This window comes from Podarcis vaucheri, assembly GCF_965113315.1.
Source record: "Podarcis vaucheri genome assembly, chromosome: 7".
NCBI lineage: Eukaryota > Metazoa > Chordata > Lepidosauria > Squamata > Lacertidae > Podarcis > Podarcis vaucheri.
In genome coordinates this window covers 73712765-73734076 of record NC_138765.1, presented here as the reverse complement: position 1 = coordinate 73734076, position 21312 = coordinate 73712765, and the positions used below count along the sequence as shown (strand labels likewise).

Here is a 21312-nt window from a genome sequence, read left to right as displayed (position 1 = left end):
AGAATAAGTCAGATGCTGAGCTGGTGCCTACTCTATCTCAGTCTCTATGGACATGGAGAAGACAGGAAAAGCAAACTTCACAGGCCCACCGCATTCTCAGAAGTGCCTGTTTCTCTGCCCTGTCCCAGGACTCCAGCCACTTCCTTCAAAAGGAAGATGCAAGGCTGGGTGGCATCTGTCTTTCTTGGGACATAAAGGACATAATGGAAGAGTGTACCTTCAGCGGTGAAGTCAAACCACAGCACCTGCTGTGGCTGTAGAGACCAATACAATTTATCCTCCCGACAGTGCTATAAAGCAGATTAGTCTGCAAGATGGTGACTAGCCTAAAGTCTCCCACTGAGCTTTGTGACTGAGTAGGGGATTTGAATCTGGGTCTCACTGATTCTAGTCTAACAACTATACCACACTGGCTCTCAAGATCAAGGTAGGAGAACCTTCATGCTTGTGCACTAGTGTTCAGTCCATGAAATATAAACAATAAGGAAGTAAAGTATTACAGTGCTTCTGTTGCTTCCAATGCCTGTTTTCCTCATGAAGGTTCTTCCTCTTTCCTCACTCTACAGCTTTTGTGTTATATAATTATGGCCAGGGGCACACCAGGAAGGGGGCTGCATAGAGGAGGGAATCAGAGCAGCTGCCTCTGAAAGGGTTAACTTCATCCACCACCCCTCCCAATCCCTGCCCCCTTGTTCAGCCATTAAGAGACCCCCCCACACACTCCATATGCTCTGCTCCATTTATTATTTCTGCATTGCATCAGGGGGGAAGTATTCACACTAAGCCACAGGGATTAAAGACTGAAGCTGTAGGGAAGTCGGATCACATCCTTCATATCCATCTGTTTTCGATTCCAACCCTTCACACCTGCTTTTATTTATTATTCCTTGCTCAGACAAGACAGGGCTCATTTTTCAAATCTTAAAACCTTTTTTTTCTTAAGAAAAGTATATAAAGGCAGGAGATACACACATTCTATTATTCCTCCTTCCTTCAAACTCCTATGAAAATGACACGCCCAAGGGGGAAAAAATTATGACATGGCAGGGTCTTGGATGTCGTGGTAGGCCAGGGAAATCTTAAAAGTTGGACAGCTCCTTAAAGTACTTCTTCAGAGTGGACAAAGTCACTGCAATAAAGCAGAAGTTGCTTCCATTAAGCTTCCATTGCTAAAGGCAGATTATTTTGGATGAGTATTTGCAGGGGTTATGTGTGGGTGTGTTTGCAAACTTTAGGCTGAAATCCTATACTGGGAGTAAGCCACCATGAATTTAATGTGGCTTACTTCTGAGAAAACACACGTAGGACATCATTGTTAGGCTGATTTCTACACGCAATTACTTTTGAGAAGACATGTGTAGCACTGCACAGTTAAATGCTTTTCTTTTTCAACATCCAGCCACAAAACAGCTCTCTGCTCACTCCTAGCTCAAGGAAGCCCTGTCTGAATGAAGACCAGTCTTGCATTCTCTTTCCACCAGGCTTTTTTAATTCATGGAGATCCAGGACTTGAGAATGTTCATTTATGTATTTATGACATTTATATCGCACCTTTCCTGCAAGCAGTTCAAGGTGGCATACACAGCAAGTAGACAAGGCTGAGAGACTGTGTCTGGCCCAAAGTCCACCAAGTGAACTTAATGGATAAGCAGGGATTTGAAACCTAGTCTCCCATGTCTTAGTCCAATACTCTAAACCAGAACTTTCCAACCTGTGTGTCACAACATGTTAGTGTGTTGGCTGCAGTGCATAGGTGTGTTGTGCAAACACTCCCCGCGCTCTTACTGGGGCTGGAAAAGGGTTAGTTTGACCTCCAGTTCACTAGTAAAACTGAATTACTGTGTCGCAAAATGATGCATGTTTAAAAGTGTGTCACCAACATGAAAAATTTGGAAAGCTCTGATCTTAAGCCCAGCGCAATGGCTCTCATTCAGAATGTCCCTATATGGAACGGGTGTATAAAGATGTTCATCTTATAAATATTTCCTAATAATCAAAGCTACTTTTCATCTAATGGAAAAAACAGCAATGACAGCTTTGGTGATAGTAATACTTAGTGTTTCAAGGTCCACAGCAGTCATTAACTTGGTTAAACAAAGGTAAGCCAACTGTTGGTTGGGTTAGGCATCTCTTAAGAATGACTGTGGCAAACGCCACATTGACCCTGGGAATGCCATTATGGGATGGTGTAATGTGTTTCCCAGCAGCAACGCACAGAGAAAAAAGATAGGTTCCTCCAGGGGCCCATCACATAGTGGCATTATTTTGCTCAATGTTGTAAGAAAAAAAGGTGGGAAGACCATCCGGCCACCTTCTCAAATTGTAAGTATCACACCCACCTGAAAGAGGGAGCCCATGAAAGTCACAGAAATTTTTCCTACACCTTTGGGTGGGAGATGAAGGTCCAGTGAAGGAAGGGAGGGGCGCTGTGTGTAGCCCTAGTCGAAAATACCCATTTATGTGTGCCCTGCGCACATAAGTGAAAATCGTGTAAGTGGGGAGCACCCTCTAAACACCCTTTAAATGCCCTCTCTCCCACTTTCTCTCCAATCCATCTCAAAAATATTATACCAAAAATATCCACAATGGGAATTGAAGCTCTGTGGCTGGCTGGAGGCTAAAAGATGTGCAGAAAAGTGGCTGCTCCTGCTGTACTACTGCACGCATCAGCAGTTAGGTGGGGAGGCTGAGCAGCCTAAACAAACCCCGTTGTGCCTCCAGTCTCTTCTCCGCCCTCACTCTTCAGGATCTGGGCAGGGTTTCCTCATGAGCCACAATTCTCCAGCTCTCTCCCTGCATTCCTGGTATGAATTACATTATTTATTTCCAGGCACCACACAATATACGAGGTCACACACAAGTCGACTGTGCGCAAGTTTAGGGGGGGGGATACCTGCAGTGCCTTAATCATGTGTTTGGAAGAGACGAAAATGCCATTTTGGCTAGCTCCCTGCCAAAACGCAAGACCACCTGTACCTCATACATCCACTTACAGTATATAACCTAGGAAAAAGTGGAAGGGTACATAATCTGTGGTGGTCTTTCTCACCCAGGCACCCTTCAGGTGCGTTGGTCCTAACAATTCTGACCACCAGTCAGACTGGCTGGAGCATGTAGAAGCTGTAGTTCAAAACATCTAGAGGGCACAAATTTGGGGAAGAATGTTCTCTGGGTAGAATTAAATAAACCACTATGGGAATATTTGTTGGAAGGGCAGTATAAAAATACCTTAAATAACAAAATAAGGTAAGATAGTTCAGTGTGGTAATGCTTTGTATGCAGAAGGACCAGATTCAGGCAACAGAATCTCCCTTTAAAAGAATTTAAAACTGCTGGAAAAACCACTGGTGAGGAGATGTGTATATGAAAAAGATGTGGGGATCGATCTACAATTTTGTTTCTGAATTCTTTTTTAAATGCCACATATGCCCAGAAAGATGGAAAAGGGAGGGGAGGGATAAGAATCCAGAATCAACAGACAACTAAAAATGCAACTTTTTTTTTGTATTTTTGTTCAGAAACAAGAACACAGCAGATGGGCATCTGCAAACAACAAGTGCCGCTCATGGGTGAGCAAATGGGGAGATGAATTATTGGCTACTTTTTTGTACACTTCCTCTGTGGCATCTGGTACTGTCCACTAACATTTCCCTTAGTAGCATTTTTCCTGTGTGTACAAAGTACTTTACAACTTGCTCTTCTGGCACCCTGTTAAGATAGATTAGAAGCAGAAACCTTGCACACTGCACACAACAGCATTTCTCTTCCTCGTTTCATGGTACCTTCCTTTCCCTTCCTTTCTGTACCTCCATCAAACCACTAACTCACAAGTCCCGTGCTGCTCTCGGCTTTGTAAGTGAGCGGCTTCAGTCTCCAGCTGGTAAGCCATGGTGCAAAGGAGAGAGGGAGAGGCTGGCAGAATGGAAGAGCCATATTATCATAGAATCATAGAACTGTAGGGTTGGAAGGGACTCCAAGGGTCTTGGGGATAAGGTGAGTACTTGCTGAATGGAGGATAGAAATGGATGAAGAAACTGCCCCCTGCCCCCAGAGGGAGTGTCACCACTGCAAGTAAGCAGGGAGGAAGCAGGGAGGCAGGTGGGGAACTCAGATCCAAATCTGCCATCCCGCCCAGAGTGCCGCTTAAGAGGACTGCCTCAGAAAGACTCATGATAGCATCAGCCATGAACCTGTTAGTCTTTACATATGCCAGAAGACACTCCACAGTTCTGAACAAAATACTACGGCTGAAGTGAACCAGTGTTTAAGTAGAGTGGTCCTCTTAGTCTCTATATCTTGCAGATTAACAGTATCTGAAGGGTTGCCATGCAGAAGGATGGGGAAGACTTGTTGTTTGTTGCTCCAGAGGGCAGAACTAGGTGGAAAAAATGGATGGAAACTGCAGGGAAGCATATTTCAGCTAGAGTTGCATGACAGTGGAACAGATTGCCTTGAGGAGTGGTGAGCTCTCCTTCGCTGGAGGTATTTAAGCAGCAGCTGGATGGCCATCAATCAGGGATGCTGTATTTGCATCCCATGCTGAGTAAGTGATTGGGCTAGATTATCTCTAAGGTTATTTCCAATCCAAACATTCTATGATAGAGGATGATTGGCAATGAGTCATTTTTCTGGACTACTGCAATGCACTGTATGTGGAGCTGCCCTTGGAGATGGCCTGGTGTCTAAACCTGGTGTATCTAAAGTGGCTGCTAGGCTGGTTAGCAGGGCAGCTTCATAGGACTGTGAGTCATTGGTCTTGAAAGTGCTACGCTGCTGCCAGTGAACTACCAGGCCTAATTCAATGTATAAGTACTAACATACCTAAATGGCTTGGGACCCAAGTATTGAAAAGAGCCCTTTATCGGACCTTACTATCAGCAGGACGCGGGTGGGATGCGGGTGGCACTGTGGGTTAAACCACAGAGCCTAGGACTTGCCGATCAGAAGGTCGGTGGTTCAAATCCCCGCGACGGGGTGAGCTCCCATTGCTCGGTCCCAGCTCCTGCCAACTTAGCAGTTCGAAAGCACGTCAAAGTGCAAGTAGATAAATAGGTACCGCTCCGGTGGGAAGGTAAACGGCGTTTCCGTGCACTGCTCTGGTTCGCCAGAAGCGGCTTAGTCCTGCTGGCCACATGACCTGGAAGCTGTACACCGGCTCCCTCGGCCAATAAAGCAAGATGAGCGCCGCAACCCCAGAGTCGGACACGACTGGACCTAATGGTCAGGGGTTCCTTTACCTTTACCTATCAGCAGGTGAGTCTTGGTGGTGCCACCACTGTGGTCTGCCTGGTTGGTGTTGACCCATGACAGGGCCTTCACAGTGGCAGTTCCCTGTTTGTAGAATGCTCTCCCCGCAACTGCTTCAGTGGGGCAACTCCTAGAAAGAGATGCTGAGACCACTAGGCCTGAGCTGTGGTGTGTTTCCATGAATAAAGATTTAACTGCCCTGGCCTCTAGTGATTTTTTGTTTTTGTTGCTGAACAATGTCTGACTCCAGCCCTTATTCTACTACTACTACCACTACCACCACCAACACCGCCACCACTCCTGGGTTTGGAAGTGAAGCCGTGTTTGGGTGACTTGCAGCCACATCACTGATAACAACAGTAGATTGGAGCTCAGCTTTCCAGAACAGATATTGTTACTGTCCCATCTACTGCAACGCAATGGCTGAGGATCCAACATAAAATAAAATAAATAAATGTGTGCATCGTTTTGCAGTAGCATCAAGTAACTATTCAAGTGTTAAAAAAATAATTGACTCCATCTGTATTGGCCTAATGACTGATTAAATGACTAATCAAGGAAGTCTTAATTAAAACATTTTTTTTCTGTGCAAGAAGAGCATGGGAGAGGGGGAGAAAGAGGAGGAAAGCACTCATTAATGCCTTACAATGTGTGTCGGATTCCGTTTGTGTCATTCGCTAACAGTCGTCAAATGAGTAATTATGCACAAGGTCATTTTCCAGGGATTTTTTTTCTTTTTTGCATACATCATCAAGCTGATTGGATTAGGCTTTGGTGCTCGACTGGGTTCTGCAAGTGGCAGCATTTTCCCCAAGACAAAACAGGTAATTAAAGGCTGCTGAGAATAAGCATGTTGAAGAGACAATATTTCCTCTGTCGCTGTTAAGAGCTGGGCTGGGATTGTGGACAGTTGTACCCGAAATCCTTGGGGCTGGGGCCAGACCAAGGAACACAGGAGCCTGCCTAATACGAAGTCAGGCTATTGATCCATCTAGCTCAGTGTTGCCTACACTGACTGGCAGTGGCTCTCCAGGCAAGCAGAGGCAGGATCAGGGATGCTCTGAGGTCAACATTGGGGGCCCTGCTGTGATGTGGGCCTCAGCAAGTGCTGCAAAATGCTAACTTGTGTTGCGCGTCCACACAAATACTGATTATGCAATCCTTTAGGAACACGGGAAGGTGCCTTATATGAAGTCAGAACATTGGTCTTTTTATCACACTTTTGTCCACACTGACTGGCAGCAACTCTCCAGGGTTTCTACAGCAAACCTTTTTAGAACTAGAATACCCAGCAGATGAAGTTAGACAACAGATCAACAGAGCCAGACTGATACCCAGAGAGAACTTGCTGCAAGACAGACCCAAAAAAGAAAATAACAGAACACCTCTAGTCATCACATACAGCTCCCAAGTTAAAACAGTACAACGCATCATCAGAGATCTACAACCTCTCCTGGACAATGACAGTTCTCTTTCTCAAGCTCTAGGAGGAAGACCTTTCATTGCCTACAGACAGCCACCCAATCTTAAACAACTCCTAACCCACAATAATACTACAACCAGACTTAACACGGACACCGGCACCAGAGCCTGCAATAAACCCAGATGCCAACTTTGCTGCCACATACACCCGGACAACACCATTACTGGCCCCAACAACATCACACATACCATCTCGGGACTATTTAATTGCTCACCATCTAACATTGTGTATGCCATCAAATGCCAACAGTGTCCTTCAGCCCTCTATATTGGACAAACAGGCCAAACCTTACGCCAAAGAATAAACGGACATAAATCAGACATCAAGAATCACAAAACAGAGAAACCAGTAGGAGAACACTTCAATCTCCCAGGACATTCTATACAAGATCTCAAAGTAGCTGTTTTCCTACAAAGGAATTTCAGAAATAGACTGGAAAGAGAAACTGCTGAATTGCAACTCATTATCAAACTTAAAACCATGGAGAGACCTGGTCTGAACAAAGACATTGGATTCTTATCTCATTATACATGACTAAGCCATTTTTCACCTTCTCACCCCCTGCCTTTTCCTGTAAGACCTATTACAGTCGTTAAGAGTCGTCAACAGACTCATCTCAGCTATCTGCCAATCTCCCATTCCCACCACCCTTCTGAGTAATACCCCTCCCCACCTTCTCACTATATAGAAGGATCTGGCAACTTCTGTTTCAGTGTATCTGAAGAAGTGTGCATGCACACGAAAGCTCATACCAAGAACTAACTTAGTTGGTCTTTAAGGTGCTACCAGTGAGGTAGGTTAGGCTAAGAGACAGCAACTGGCCCAACATAACACAGCTTTGTGGCTGAGTGGTGAATAGAGGAGCACAGAGCTCACTGTTTTTGCCTGACAACTTATCTGCAACACCAGCCTTTCCCAACCTAGGGCCCTGGGGTTGTTTCAGAGTTGCTGGCTGGGGCTGATGAGAGTTGCAGTCCAAAAAAGCCATAGGATCCAAGGTTGGAAAAGTCTGCACTACACCACACCGGCCCTGCAAGGCTTTCCCCTTCCCACCCTATGCTCACTAAACCAACTTTCATCAGAGGCAGCAGCTGCCAGAATAAAATAATTTGGGAACTTGCTATGTTTTTGACCACATTACAGAAATTCCATAGGCACAAAGCATTTCTCCGCCTGAATCAGATGGCTTAGCTCTGTGTGTGTGAAAGAGTGGGGCAGGGGGCGATCACATTTTTAAAAGTAAAGTAAGATGGCAGCATGAAACTCACTGAGATGACTTTTTCTTTTATTGGCTCCACATTTTGCTCTGATGCTTAGCAATCTTTGCTATGGAAAAACAACAAATGCCCTCAGCTGCCACAGCTGAGTTCAATTTACTTAAAACAATATATGAAAATAAGGATGGCAATCTTTTTTCTTTTCTAAAATATATTTCAAAGGAGGGGGCAAAAAAAAGGTATGTCTTGGGGACTGCATGTGCCAATTTTCCATTCGGCTGTGACTCGTGTCTTAAACATGCATGCTTTTCAAATGGTGTGTGCAGCCTAGGAAAATGCCGTTGCCATGCCAAAAGAAACTTAGTCATGACTACATGGATTGGCCCCTGCATTCTTAAGAGGCTGCTTTCTTCCATATATCCCATTGGGACATCGCAGGGCTTATCTAGATCATCAACTAAGTCATGTCCCATGCGCATTTTGAGCTGTGGACTCAAAAAGTTTGAAATTGTATAATTGTAAAAGGTTTGGCATAAGCATCACCAAAATGGACCTCATTGGCCTGTTACCAAAACAGTGCTTTTCAGAAATGGAACTTTCTGGGTAATGTAATGTCACACTGAACATGCAAACAACTACAACCCACCTTCATTTAACCATGATTCCTTGCAGCATGGGGCCCATCGGTGGGGTATTCCCTGCAGGAAATACTGTTATCATCCTCAACCTGATCCCACCAGAACTACAATTCCTGTCATCCCTGACCACTGGCCCTGCTGTCTGGGGTCTGATGAGACCTGGATTCCAGCAACATCTGGAGGGCATCAGACTCAGAAGGCTGTCTTAAGGAGAAGGCATGTGCATCTGTTCAACCAGAAACAGACTTCCATGAGGCCATATCTCATGCTGCATAGAACAAAATTGTAACACCAATCGAGCAATGGCTTTGTGCCAGGATATAAATATGGTCCATTTGGAACTGCATTTTACATCTCAATTCACTGGGAATGTCACTCTGTCAATAAAACCTCGTTCCTGCTAGAGCATGCAGCTATGCTTGCAGGCTCTCTGCTTCTCTCTCTCTCTCTCCATTTGATTTCCTGAACATGGAAAACCCTAAGAGGCTTGGGGTCATGATTGCCTACCCTGACAGAAAGCCAGCTGCCAACACTCTTATTGATTCTGAATGTAGATACCAGAGTTATGGTTTGTGGACGTGTTGAACTTACTTTACAATATTTTAATTGGAAGCTCAGATCTGAAAAGCACGGAAAATCCTGAAATGTGGATTCATGCCATAATACCATCTTATAGGACAATGTGGACTCTCCTGATGTTGCTGAACTCCAACTGCCATTAGCCCCAGCCAGCATGGCCTAGGGTCAGAGATGATGGGAGTTGTAGTTCACAACATCTGGAATGTACCATGTTGGCTACCCCTGGTATACAGAGTGGCTTATGTCAATATGTATGGGGAGGGGAGGGATTTCACTTGGAGGCTGGGAAAAAAGAGACTAAAAGGGTGAGTAAAACACATTCACATGGATCTGGCACATGTGAGCTTCTGGACAACAGCCACAGACTTTAAAAAGAAAATCGGTTTTGCTAATACAAGGCCAAAATAGATTAAGACAGGGGCTAGTAACTTTTCAGAACATAGGAAGCTGCCTTAATCTGCATCCACCTAGCCCAATATTGCTGACACTGACTGGCAGCAACTCTCCAGTTTCAAGGAGTGGATTCTCTCAGTTCTATCTGGAGATGTCGAGAATTGAACCTGGCACTTTCTGAATGCAAAGCAGATGCTCTATGGCCCTTCCTGCTCTATGGCCCTTCCTGTACAGCAGCTACAGTCAACAAGGCATCATAACTTTAACCTTGCAGATAGCAATGACATTCCATTTTAGTTTGGAGAAAAGAACTTATTGCTTCTAAAATTATGCCACCATAACTTATTAGGAATATGTAATATCTATGAGTCAAAGAAGATATTTCAGAAGTTATTTTTCTTCTCTTTTTAAATATATATATATAACATGGAACAATGCAACACAATCCACACCTACCCTTCTGATGCAAATGAACAACCATTGCACAACTCCCAAAATTACAGGGTGATGTGTCACTCTTAATCTTCCTAGGAATGTGGGAGTTCCTGTTTCAATCACTTCCATTGTCTGAAATCTACCAGATGATAACGGAAGAACTGCCATCGCAGGCGAAGATTGATATGTAGGTGAGGTTAATAAATGAGCCAAACGGCATGCTTACTGTAGGTTATAAAGGAAGAAGATCAATGCAAGAGACAGCTACAAGTGCACAAGGCGACCTCTGTGCCTTAAACTTTGGGCCAGACATTGAACTAGCATTGATTATAGAGGTTTCTCATTCAAGCTGCCAGTTCAAAATGAATTAAACTCACAATCAAATTTAGACTCTGGCGTCAACTCCACACTTACGATGGGCACTTAGAAGGCTGAGCTGGGGATTTGGCAAACATTGTGGGATACAGATCTATCAACTGCGATAGCTCAGTGGAAATGTCAGAATACCGAGTGCTGGAAACAAACAACACAGAATGACTGTCATCACTTTGCTGTTATGTTTAGACAGACAGACAGACAGACAGATAGATAGATAGATAGATAGATAGGGTTTTTATGTTGTAATCTGCCCACTGATCTTTGGATGAAGGGCAGCATACAAATTTAATAAATAATAATATAAATTAGCCATGCTGATGGGAGCTGTAGTACAGCAACATTTAGAGGGCCCAAAAGGTTCCCCACAGCTACTCTCAGGCTTGAACCCAGTGTATGCAAAGATCACAGTGCCATCTTCAGACACACAAGGGAACAGGAAAATGTGAACTTACCATAAATTTTGCTTCTTAGGGGTTCTGGAGTGAGGTGTTCTCACACATGCTCCGTGGCAGAGCAAGTACTTTGCTTGCAGGAGACGCTGGGTTCAGTTCCTGGCACCTCCAAGCAGGGCTAGGAAAGATTCCCTGTCTGAAATCCTGGAGAGATGCTGCCAGCCAGTGTAGGCAGGACTGAGCAAGATGGACTGATTCAGTATCAGGCAGCTTCTATGACAGTCTTTACCTCTGGGAAATTGGTTTGATAGGCAAGAACAACACCTAGTGGTGACATTTCCCCTCGGCTCCCAGACCAGCCCCCAATGATTTAGCAGTCGGCTGGGTTCTGGCATCCGGAGCTACTGCGAAACAATTCAAATTTTGCTTCAGGTGCTTGTTTGTTTGTGGAGAGAGGGGCACCATTTTAGTCAGGGACTTGGGGCCATGCTTTGGCGGTGAGCTGAATCCCAAGCAAAAACAGCATCCCTGAGGTGTCAAGTCTTTCCTCTTTTCTGGCGCAGTATCCTGTGCCCCCCTTTCCCAGGCTAGGAGTGGGAGATCAGACAGCTCCACATTTCTCCTCACCTCCTTTTCCTTGCCCCCAGAGAGGGACATAGCAGCTTCTCAGCTGCAGAAGCCCATCCTTGGCATGGTTAGGCCACAGTTCATGGCACTCTGCAACCCTTCACCACAAGCAGACGCCATTTTGAATGCCATGAGGGGCTGCGGCCTTCTTCGTCCACAGTTTCACAGCTACTAGTCCATTGCTTTTCCAGCAGCCACCAACTGGCAAATAAGTGGTATGTAAATTAGGTAATTAAATACCTAATTAACAACAACAACGACCCTGCAGCAACTAGAATTGACGGATACCAAGAGAACAGCGGAGGAATTGTTAGTCAAACCCTAAAATGGTTCCATGAGGTCTCAGTTTTCCAGCCTTTTTTTTTTTTTTAATCTCAGCCCTGTGATGTTGCTCTTGCCTGTGTTTTTGCCTTCACAGAGCCAGAGCAGGTACCCTGGAGAAAAATGGCAGCCCTCATTCTCTCCTCTTGTGAGCAAGCTGCTCTCTCTTCTCTTTTGAGGCGCAGGGCTGGAATTAGGGCTGGAAGAAGAATGGGTTTAGTTTGCTTTCCACATGGGACTGAAACAGTCAGAATAACTTTCTTGTGGATTGGAAGGCAAACCCCAACTTCACTGGAGTTTGGGATGCTGTTTATGGCAAATAAAAAAAAGTTGGACTTTAATAGGTGGTAACAACACCCTTAAAATGACAAAATATGAGGGCAAAGTCAACGTACTTTGCTACATCTAGAGAACAAAGTCAAAGGCAGGACAGTTTTTGGTCAATATGGTATGTTTTTATAGAAGATTGTAGAAAAAAAGGATTATTTCTCAATATATGTTATGGGCTCACAAAGTTTTGATGAAAAAATGTATAAATATACCTTTATATATCTCACTATATATATTGAGCTGGGTGTAGTAACTGTACACATACTGAATGTACACATACTTAATATGAATTAAGTTGCAATTGTCCCTGGTTTGGTTCTCTTAGTTCTTCTTGGAAGCCTTGCACTTTATTACATAAATAATAATAATTATTATTTAAAAAACCTTTCTCGTAAAAAAAATACATCCAAAGGGCTGTATTCAATGTTAATCCTACTCAAAGTAGACCCATTAATATTAATGGACATGACTAGCTTAAGTCTATTATTTCAATAGGTCTACTCTGAGTAGAACGTAGTTGAACACCCCCCTAAATGTGTATTTTATGGAGAAGGTACAAAATGTGTAAAATCTAAATGCATTTTTTTGTGCTTTCTTAACCACAAACAAACAAAAAAGGCTGCAGAAAACGGGACAAGGCAGACTTGTGACTGAACTCCAGCAAAACTGAAATGTGACAGGATTAGGCTGCTTACTCCATCCTTAGCTGGAAAGTAATGAGAACCAAATGAACATACCGAGGGTGTAGTCTTTCAGACACAAATGTAATGGAGAGTGATAGCAACTCCCAGTCCCCTCACCTCCTAGGCCCACAGCCTTTTAGATGAAGATATACTCATTCGGGGCTTCTTATTTTTTACTTTAGAGAAAAGGCAAATAAGACGGGACATGATAGAAATGTAAAACATCATACATGGTGTGGAGAAAGCGGACGGGGAAATGTTTTTCTCCCGCTCATACGAAAAACCCAGGAGCATCCAACAACAATGAATGTGGGAAGATTCAGGACACACCAAATTACTTCTTCACAAAGCACATGGTTAAGCAGTGGAATTTGCTTCCATGGGAGGTAGTGATGGCCACCAACTTGGACAGCTTTAGGAGGACTGGGCAAATTCATGGAAGGTGAGGCCAGTAATGACTGCTGGCCACAATGGCTATGTTCTCCCTGCATTGTTGGAGGCCTCTGAATACCGCTGGATAGAGAATCATAGGTAAGGAGAGTGCTGTTGCATTCATGTCTGGCTTGTTGGTATTCCCGTTGTGGCTCCTGGTTGGCCACTGAGAGATTAGGATGCTGAACTAGATGGACCTTTGGCCTGATCCAGCATGGTTCTTCTTATGTTCTTACGCAGCATCAGCTGCTGTGACTGGCAGCCACAATGAAGCCTCTGGGTTGGCCAGGTGTGGAGCCTGATCTTCACCCATTGTCTAATCAATAGAATTTTATTTCCAAGGACTGCAGCCTCCAGATCAGGATTCAGCTATGGCTGCAGATGGCCCCAAAGCCAGCAGTCTACAGTAGCCTAACTTTTCATTTTACAATTTTTAGAAAGGAGATGCTGATGAGTTGGCAGGTTTGGGAAATCAAAGGTAGTCAGCTGACATACCTCTGAATGATCAGGGACTTCAAGCAACAGAAAATGATGTTTCTAAATGGTAGTCTGTAAGGGTGGATGCTTAAGAATGCTCTTTGACCTGAAGACTGGAAGCACGCAAGCCTATGCAATCTTGATGTGCCCTGAAGCACGTCAGGGGGAAGAAAAAGAAAAAGAAATATTGATAGAAAGAAGGTTGGATGGAGCCTGTCTAAACTTCCTGATATTCTACATTCCTTCTTTTGATTTTTAGATAGCACTTATGCTATTATTTACATTTCTCCCCTTCTCATTTATTTATTGACTCCGCATTTATCTCTCCAAATGTGGGTGTGCTTTTAAAAAAAGTATTTTGTATTCCTGATCCATTTTCTATGGTGACAGATGCTTCCATTGCCACATTGCATTGCCTAGCTAATCTACATGTAGGTTTTTTAAGTAGATGACAGCTCTTCCAATGATTTTTATCTTCCCAGCCACATTCCATTGCAACCTGATTCCTTCCCCTCTATTACTGTCTAGGGCTGATGGATTCTTTCACTCTCTCCACTATGTTCCTTCTCTGTGCCTCCTCCGTCTGTTGAGTATTATCTCAACTAAGCACATTTGCAGCCCTACATTTTGCCTGAATCCTCATGGTTCATTTATAATATTGGGAAGAAGGACAACAGTTTATGCAAAACTGAAGTATTTTGGCAGCTCTGCTTCTTAGGATACTGATGGTGTCTCTCCACCCCTCCACCCCCTTTTCTGTTTCCAAACACCTCTCTAGAAGACATTCCACAGCCATACTGTAAAGAACTCAGGAGAGTACTACACATAAAATGTTGCTGTTCCTTTTGTGGGGGTCTAGAAGTGTGAATTTCACACAATACTGAAGTTGATTAATAGTTCCTTATTTGCACAAAAGTTCAAAATGCAGCTCAATCAAAACATTTTTAAAGAACTAAGGTTTATATGTCCCCAAACTCCAAAGTAAGTTTCTGAATACCCTGTATCATATTACCATACCTTTCAAGGTATGCAATTCTTTTCTCCAGTCGATTTTTTGTTTTGTTTTTGTGCAACACTCAGGAATGTGTGAAGACATCTGATGACAGCAAATAAAGACCTAGGAATATGCACCCCAAAATAAGCTTTGGGATCCCACAAGTCATACACTCATACATCCAGAATAGTATGGTCTACTACAAGATGACATTCAGCCATGTTCAGTCCAAGACATTCTTAGGGTACAGCACGTCAAAGAGGTACCCCTATGCCGGTCACAAAGGAATTAGATTTTACTGTCCTGGTCTGATTGTATATAAAATAGGAATATTCTTTATTTTCATTTTAACTGTCAGCATATTTGGTAAGTATAGGGTTAACCTAGAGTTCTAGTGGGTGCCCCGAGGGAATGTCTGGAGGGGGGGAGCATATGTGGCCCTCCAGGCCTCTCTGTCTGGTCCTTAGAATGTTCCCAGGCTACACCCCTCATTGACTCTGCTTTGCACCCTCCCTATTTTAGTCTGGCTGCAAAGTGTCCTTGAAGTCTGATATTGCTTCTTGCTTGCCTGGATGGAGGAAAGAAAGGGGTGCGTGATTGTGTTTAGAAACTAGCCTTCTGCATGATGGTAAAATCTGCATTCACTGCTCCACCTACTTTTCCATTAGGGTCCTACCCACCAGTAGCTGTAGAAGGTTCCCCATCCCCTGCTGCAAGTGAAATCAATACATAGCATCAATCTGTGAAAATGCAGCCTATAGTACTCCTCCAACTGTCTGAAAGCTAAAGAAACCGACAGTGCAATTCTCATTGAGGTGGGTGCCCATGGATGCTGTGCAGCATAATGGCCCATCTTTCCTCAAATGGAAATGATGATTATCTTCTTAATGGGGCTGTTGAGATGATGAATGCAGGTAACCTTACAGAGAGAAAAAGTGTTAGATGTGATAAATAGCAGAGATCCTTCAGATGTAAGACTGCTGTAAAACAAATCAGGGAAATTACTACTTTGTCTCCCTAATTAAGCAAACCAAGAGCTCCAAGTACCTGTGTACACCTTACAGACAGAGGGAAAGCCAGTTGGACACCTGCTCCAAAATGAGGCTTCTTCATTCACTTCTGCTACTACAGAAGTAGTGTCTGCTAAAGAGATACTAATTAGATCTTCCTGGTGAGTTTCCTTTTGTGCGCACACTGAGCAGGGAATATAATTGTAGCTGCATCAGCCATTCATTCTTCTTGTGAAGTGAACTGTAATGACTAATCGTTCTGCTGTTGTCCTGCTCTGAATCAAAAAATTGCAATTACTCCTAATATTTGCTTATGTTTCTGTAGATCTGTGAGCTGATTCTTCATATTTTGGGTCTATTCTGGAGGTAAGGTGTATGGGGGAGGGGATTTCTTTCAGCACAAGAAAATGGCACAGTTTTAACCCTTTCGGAAGGACCATAGATCAGTCGTAAAGGATCTACTTTTGCATGAACAAAGTCCCACATTCAATCCTGGCATCCATCTGAAAACCTGCAGAGCTGCTGCTTGTCACTGTATATCTTAGGCGCAATGTAAGTTGAACAGTTAATATGCATAGCAGCTGCTCCCTGTGCACATTTACCAGGCTTCATAGAGAATATGCAGATAATCTGTTCATGAAGAGGGAGTCATGCACATTTCTCCAAAGTGCCATTGAGATGTGCACATTCCCCAAGGCCTGTTGGAGAGTATGCATATTGGCTGGAAAGCGTGCCCAATTCCCTATTCTGGTTGTTGCGCACGTTCACCACTCAACTTACATTACCTTTAACATATATAAAACTAGAAGAATCATTGGTCAGACGCATTGTAAGGCAGCTTCCGAAGTTCTTAACCCTGTCAAAGGCTTAGGAGCAGTGTACAACGGTGCTACTTGAAAGTTTAGAGGAGTTAGCTCCAGCCTAGCTGCCTCAAAGTTAACGCCTACTGTACCAGTGTCTGCCAAACGGCATACAGGGAAATGAATAGAATCATAGAATTGTAGAGTTGGAAGGGACCACAAGGATCATCTAGTCCAAACCCCCTGCAATGCATGACAGAATGCTTCTCCATAGAAAACTTCCCTCCACCTACATATGAAGTATATCAAAGTGAAAGGTTCAAGCCTAAGCTTTTTGCTTGTTTATGTCAGAGCATTCAGTCATGTGAGTCCCTGTTTGCGATCTGAAGGAGGATATTAGAAAAAATATGTTGATCCCTTCAGCAACAACTTGACAAGACTTGGCAAGCTGTTTAGAGAGGACTGGTAGACTTGATGTGGCTATAGAACTGATGTAGTCCACTGGGGGCTGATGCCCAAACTGGTATTGCAGAATACAGTGGTACCTCGGGTTACATACGCTTCAGGTTACAGACTCCGCTAACCCAGAAATAGTACCTCGGGTTAAGAACTTTGCTTCAGGATGAGAACAGAAATCGTGCTCCAGCGGCGCGGCTGCAGCAGGAGGCCCCATTAGCTAAAGTGGTGCTTGAGGTTAAGAACAGTTTCAGGTTAAGTACGGACCTCTGGTACAAATTAAGTACTTAACCAGAGGTACCACTGTACAAGGAGGCAAACAGTAGGTGGAGCCACAACCAATGACAGAAATGATAACAGCTAATACTAGTTTTGTCCCCATCCTCCTCCCTGCTGAGTGCCACACAAAATTTGGTATTTTAAGTATTATTGAACTTTATTATTATTATTATTATTATTATTATTATTATTATTACAAAGTACCCATTTTTAAATTTACTCTCAAAGAATGCATTTTCAAATGTAATTTATCCTAAAGTGCACATTTTTATATGCATTTTGGGTTAATTTTTTTAAAAAAATATGAGAACAGCATTGCAAAAGTCATAGGTGAAATCTGGAGAACTGCATTCTGATTCAGAGATTAGATTGGGATGTGTGTATCAGTTCAAGGCAATTATAAAAATTTGCGAAGAACAAATTTCTAGAGCATCCCTACACGAGAACCTGACTGTGACAGATAATGTCGTAGCTAGAAAATCTTATTTATGTAACAAAATTTATATACCATTTGATTGAAACAATAAGTGGCTGACAATAAGTTTTAAAATGATCAATTAAAAACATGTAATTTTTTTTAAAGCAATTAAAATCAGCTGCAAACTAAAAAAATATGAAAACACATCAATTTCTATGTGCTTGGCTAGGCTTGCCTAAACAAAAATGTTATAAACAGTTGCCAGAAAGACTACAGTGAGGCATTTGCCTGATGTCAATATGCAGGGTTCCTGAAGTATAGGGGCTGCCACACTAAAATATACATTTCTTACAAGTGCATAATGAATATTGTGTGGCACTTGTAACAGTGTAAGTTCCAAAGATCAAAGCCGTTGAGTGGGCATATACGAAGAAAGGCAATCCCACAAGTAAACTGGCTCCAAGCAATTGATGCCTTTATATACTAATATTAACAACTTAAACTTGGCCCAGTAGCAAATCAGCAACCAGTGCAGATCTCTGAGTAGAGGTGCTATATGCTGACAAGGTCTCACTCCTGTCAGTAGTTGTGCTGCAGCATTATACACTAACTGCAGCTTCTGGATCAAATGGAAGGGAAGCCTCACGTAAAGCACATTGCTGTGATCTAATATTTAAGGCACCAATGCATGAACTACTGTGGTCAGGCTCTTCCCGCCCAGGAACGGCCATAGCTGTTGTAGCAGGTGCAGTTGGTAAAAGGCACTTCTTGCCAGAGTATCTACCTGGGCCTTCAGTAGGACAAATCTAAATCCGCGGGGAAACCCCAGACTGCATACCTGCAGCACCTTGTCCACATCAGCTGACTGCAAAAGTTGAAACTGATCCCACAACACACCACCAACTCTGGCACTGGGTAAATCTGAAACTACAAGAACTGTGGAGTCAAGGTCACTCCAAAGTTGAGAAATTTTATCATCAGAGTGTGTAGCCAGCTGGTCATAGTGGGTCGTCAAGTACTCCAGAGGACCCTCTCTGTTAGTGGGAATTAAAAACCTCTGGGATGTCCGGAATAATGCTGCTGGCCGGCTTCTATAAGATGTAATTCAAACTGCAAAACCTTAGTTTCCATTTCTTTTGTGGAACTGGCTTCCTTTCTAGCCACAACCAACAAAGCTACTATTTGGGTATGGGGTGGGGGGAGAGATGGTGTTCTTGAGCTGCGATCACTTCTTTAAGATTCTTGGAATTTCAGTAGGTGCATAGAGGTATTTACCACAGTAGGCATAAACGTGATGTTCGTGTGTCCCCACTCCAGGAATTAATTTCTCTACTGCCAATCACTGTGATCTGAAGTGTCCCTTGTTTGTTAAAAGCCACACTTTAAGCTTGATCAATTTTTTTCATCTCTACATTTTTCAACCCCTCCCACACACTTGTTCCATGTTCCAGCCACACAGTGCAGCAAATTTCAGCAAATGCAGCTAAGGCTGTGTAAAAAGCTATGGGAAGTTTGAGGTTACACCTCGCATCTGAAAACTGAGCTTTCTATTTAACATCCAAACAAAGGATCTTAAATTGGGTGGCGAAGGACTGTTGCAGAGAGATGGCCAGATAGTAAAAAGGTAGAAAATTTTCACAAACATACATGGCAAGCTGCTCATTAGGTCCTTGCTGAGAGTCATGGAGGATATGGGTTTGGGGAATGCTGGACTAGATGGTAACCAAAGAGTTGGGGGGAACCTTTTAGGACATCTAGTCAAACATTCCCCAACCCCATATCCTCCATATTTTGGACCCAAACTCCCATCAATCCCATCCAGCATGACCAATGGTCAAGGATGATGGCCATTCTAGTTCAAAATATCTGTAGGGCACCAACTTGAGGAAGACTAATATAGTCTGGCTCTTTGCTTGATGCAGGAAATTCAGAGCTAGAGCACCCTGATGAGATAGCAGCCCAGACTTTGCTTGAAGACCTCAGCCCCCAGCAAAGTAATTGGTGCCACTGTTGAACTGTTCTTATCAGCAATACGTGCCTCACAATCTTAGGAAATTGCTTGTGCTTCTGACAGTAATTAACTGCACTAATATACCATATTTTCTGCAGCCAAAACGGAAAGGAATGCTACTGCAGCAGCATCAGAAAGTAGTAAAACAAAGGGTTGAGTATGGCCCAGTGGTTAGATTTAGAGTGCAGATTCCTGGGTTCAAGCCACAAAGCTTAGTAGGTGATGCTTTGGTGCGCTCTCTCACTCTCTGCCTAACTATTTTGCAGGGTTATTTTAAGGATAAAAGGGACACCACATCCTGAAGTGCACAGAGGAAGAGAACAATAAAGATGCTTTAAACAATCCAATTTCATGTTGCTGTAGTTGCTTCTGTTTTGAGAGACACAAAAAGAAACAGAAAGTCCCAACCAAACCTGCAATCAAAGAAAAGAGAAAGCAGGAGCTGGAAAGCAAGAAGATATGAGAAAGAGAAATTATTATTTACTGTATTTGCAGACCACCCTTCCACAAAAGTTCTTGGAGCAGTGAACAATTGACAATAAAATAATAAAAATAAAACATCAGAAATAAAACCGCAAACTGAAAGCATGTCATAGAGAAAATCAGCATCACCACAATACGTAAGAAACACCACAATCAACTCGTCAACCCTCATATGTTGAACAGAACATTACATCAGTGAGGCGAGTGAGAGCATTTCCAGCAGGAGGGAATCCCACAAATCAAAGAGCCATGACTGAGAAGACCCTATTGTGACTCAGGTAAAGGATGGAACTATTAGTAGGGCCTCCCCTACAGATCTTAATGCATGGCTAAAGCAGCACTCCAGATGTGGTTGGACTTCAACACCCATCAACCACAGCCAGCATGGCCAATGGTGAAGGATGATGGGAGCTGTAGTCCAGCGATATCTGGAGGGCAATGTGTTGGCTGTCCCTGGGCTATGAAATTGATGCAAAAAAAGAGGAAAGAGAAATAGCTTCATATATGTTATACTGCAATATGTGAAGTTGTCTTGTCATTCTTCTCTCTCTCTCTCTCTCTCTCTCTCTCTCTCTCTCACACACACACACACACACACACACTTCATTTATCAGGCACAGGATTTTGGGGTGCTCCAAACCACCCATTAGTAACTCTGTGAAAATCAAAAGTATGCTTGAGAACTTGAATGAACTGGCATAGGTTTATTGGAAACAGTTTGTCATTTGAGAAGGGGCATTTCTCCCGATTTGAGCACTTAAACATCTCCTTTCTTACACATTAGAATGATACCAACATTTCTGGAAAAATAACACAGTTCTCTGTGGGTAACAGTATATCCCGCTAGATAAACTGATTCATAATTTTCTTAATAAATGGAGAAATCTAGGGTACCAGGGGCTGTGCCAGACAGTATTTGATGTCATTTCCATTCTGATGAATAGTTTTGTACCACATGTATGAATCTCTTCCCCAGCATCATTTAGAGCAAAGTATATGGAACCATAGTTCAGTAGAGCATCTATTTTGTATGCAAAAGGTTCCTGGCATATCCACATAGGGCTAAGAATTGTACCCTGGTTGAAATCCTGGCAAGCCATGGCCAGTCAGTGTAGAAAATGGGGACCCAGACGGACAATGGTCTGACTCAATATAAGGCAGCTTCCGACACATCTATGTTCTGTTAGAATGCTTCCAGAAATAAACAATTGGGGTCTTTGTGTTCTACA

General features: G+C 43.3%; 1 protein-coding gene and 1 long non-coding RNA gene across 9 annotated transcripts in view; one reads left to right on the top strand and one right to left on the bottom strand.

Moving 5' to 3' along the window:
* Positions 1-21312, bottom strand: part of MORN1 (MORN repeat containing 1) — a 133380-nt gene that overhangs the window by 41802 nt on the left and 70266 nt on the right. The window contains exon 13 of one of the 7 annotated variants that reach the window (XM_082230126.1): positions 19754-20042. The exons of the other annotated variants lie outside the window; for them this stretch is intronic. Within the exon in view, the coding sequence (XP_082086252.1) occupies positions 19874-20042 (169 nt within the window). The 3' untranslated portion in view covers positions 19754-19873. Of the gene's footprint in view, positions 1-19753; positions 20043-21312 lie in introns of those variants that run through there. 7 annotated transcript variants of the gene reach the window in all.
* On the top strand, positions 10827-19970 carry LOC309536530. 2 transcript variants are annotated; one of them, XR_014221580.1, is made up of 4 exons: positions 10827-11604; positions 15653-15797; positions 15962-16002; positions 19867-19970. It is a non-coding gene; the product is annotated as an uncharacterized lncRNA (long non-coding RNA). The 2 variants fall into 2 exon arrangements; XR_014221579.1 differs by lacking the exon at positions 15962-16002.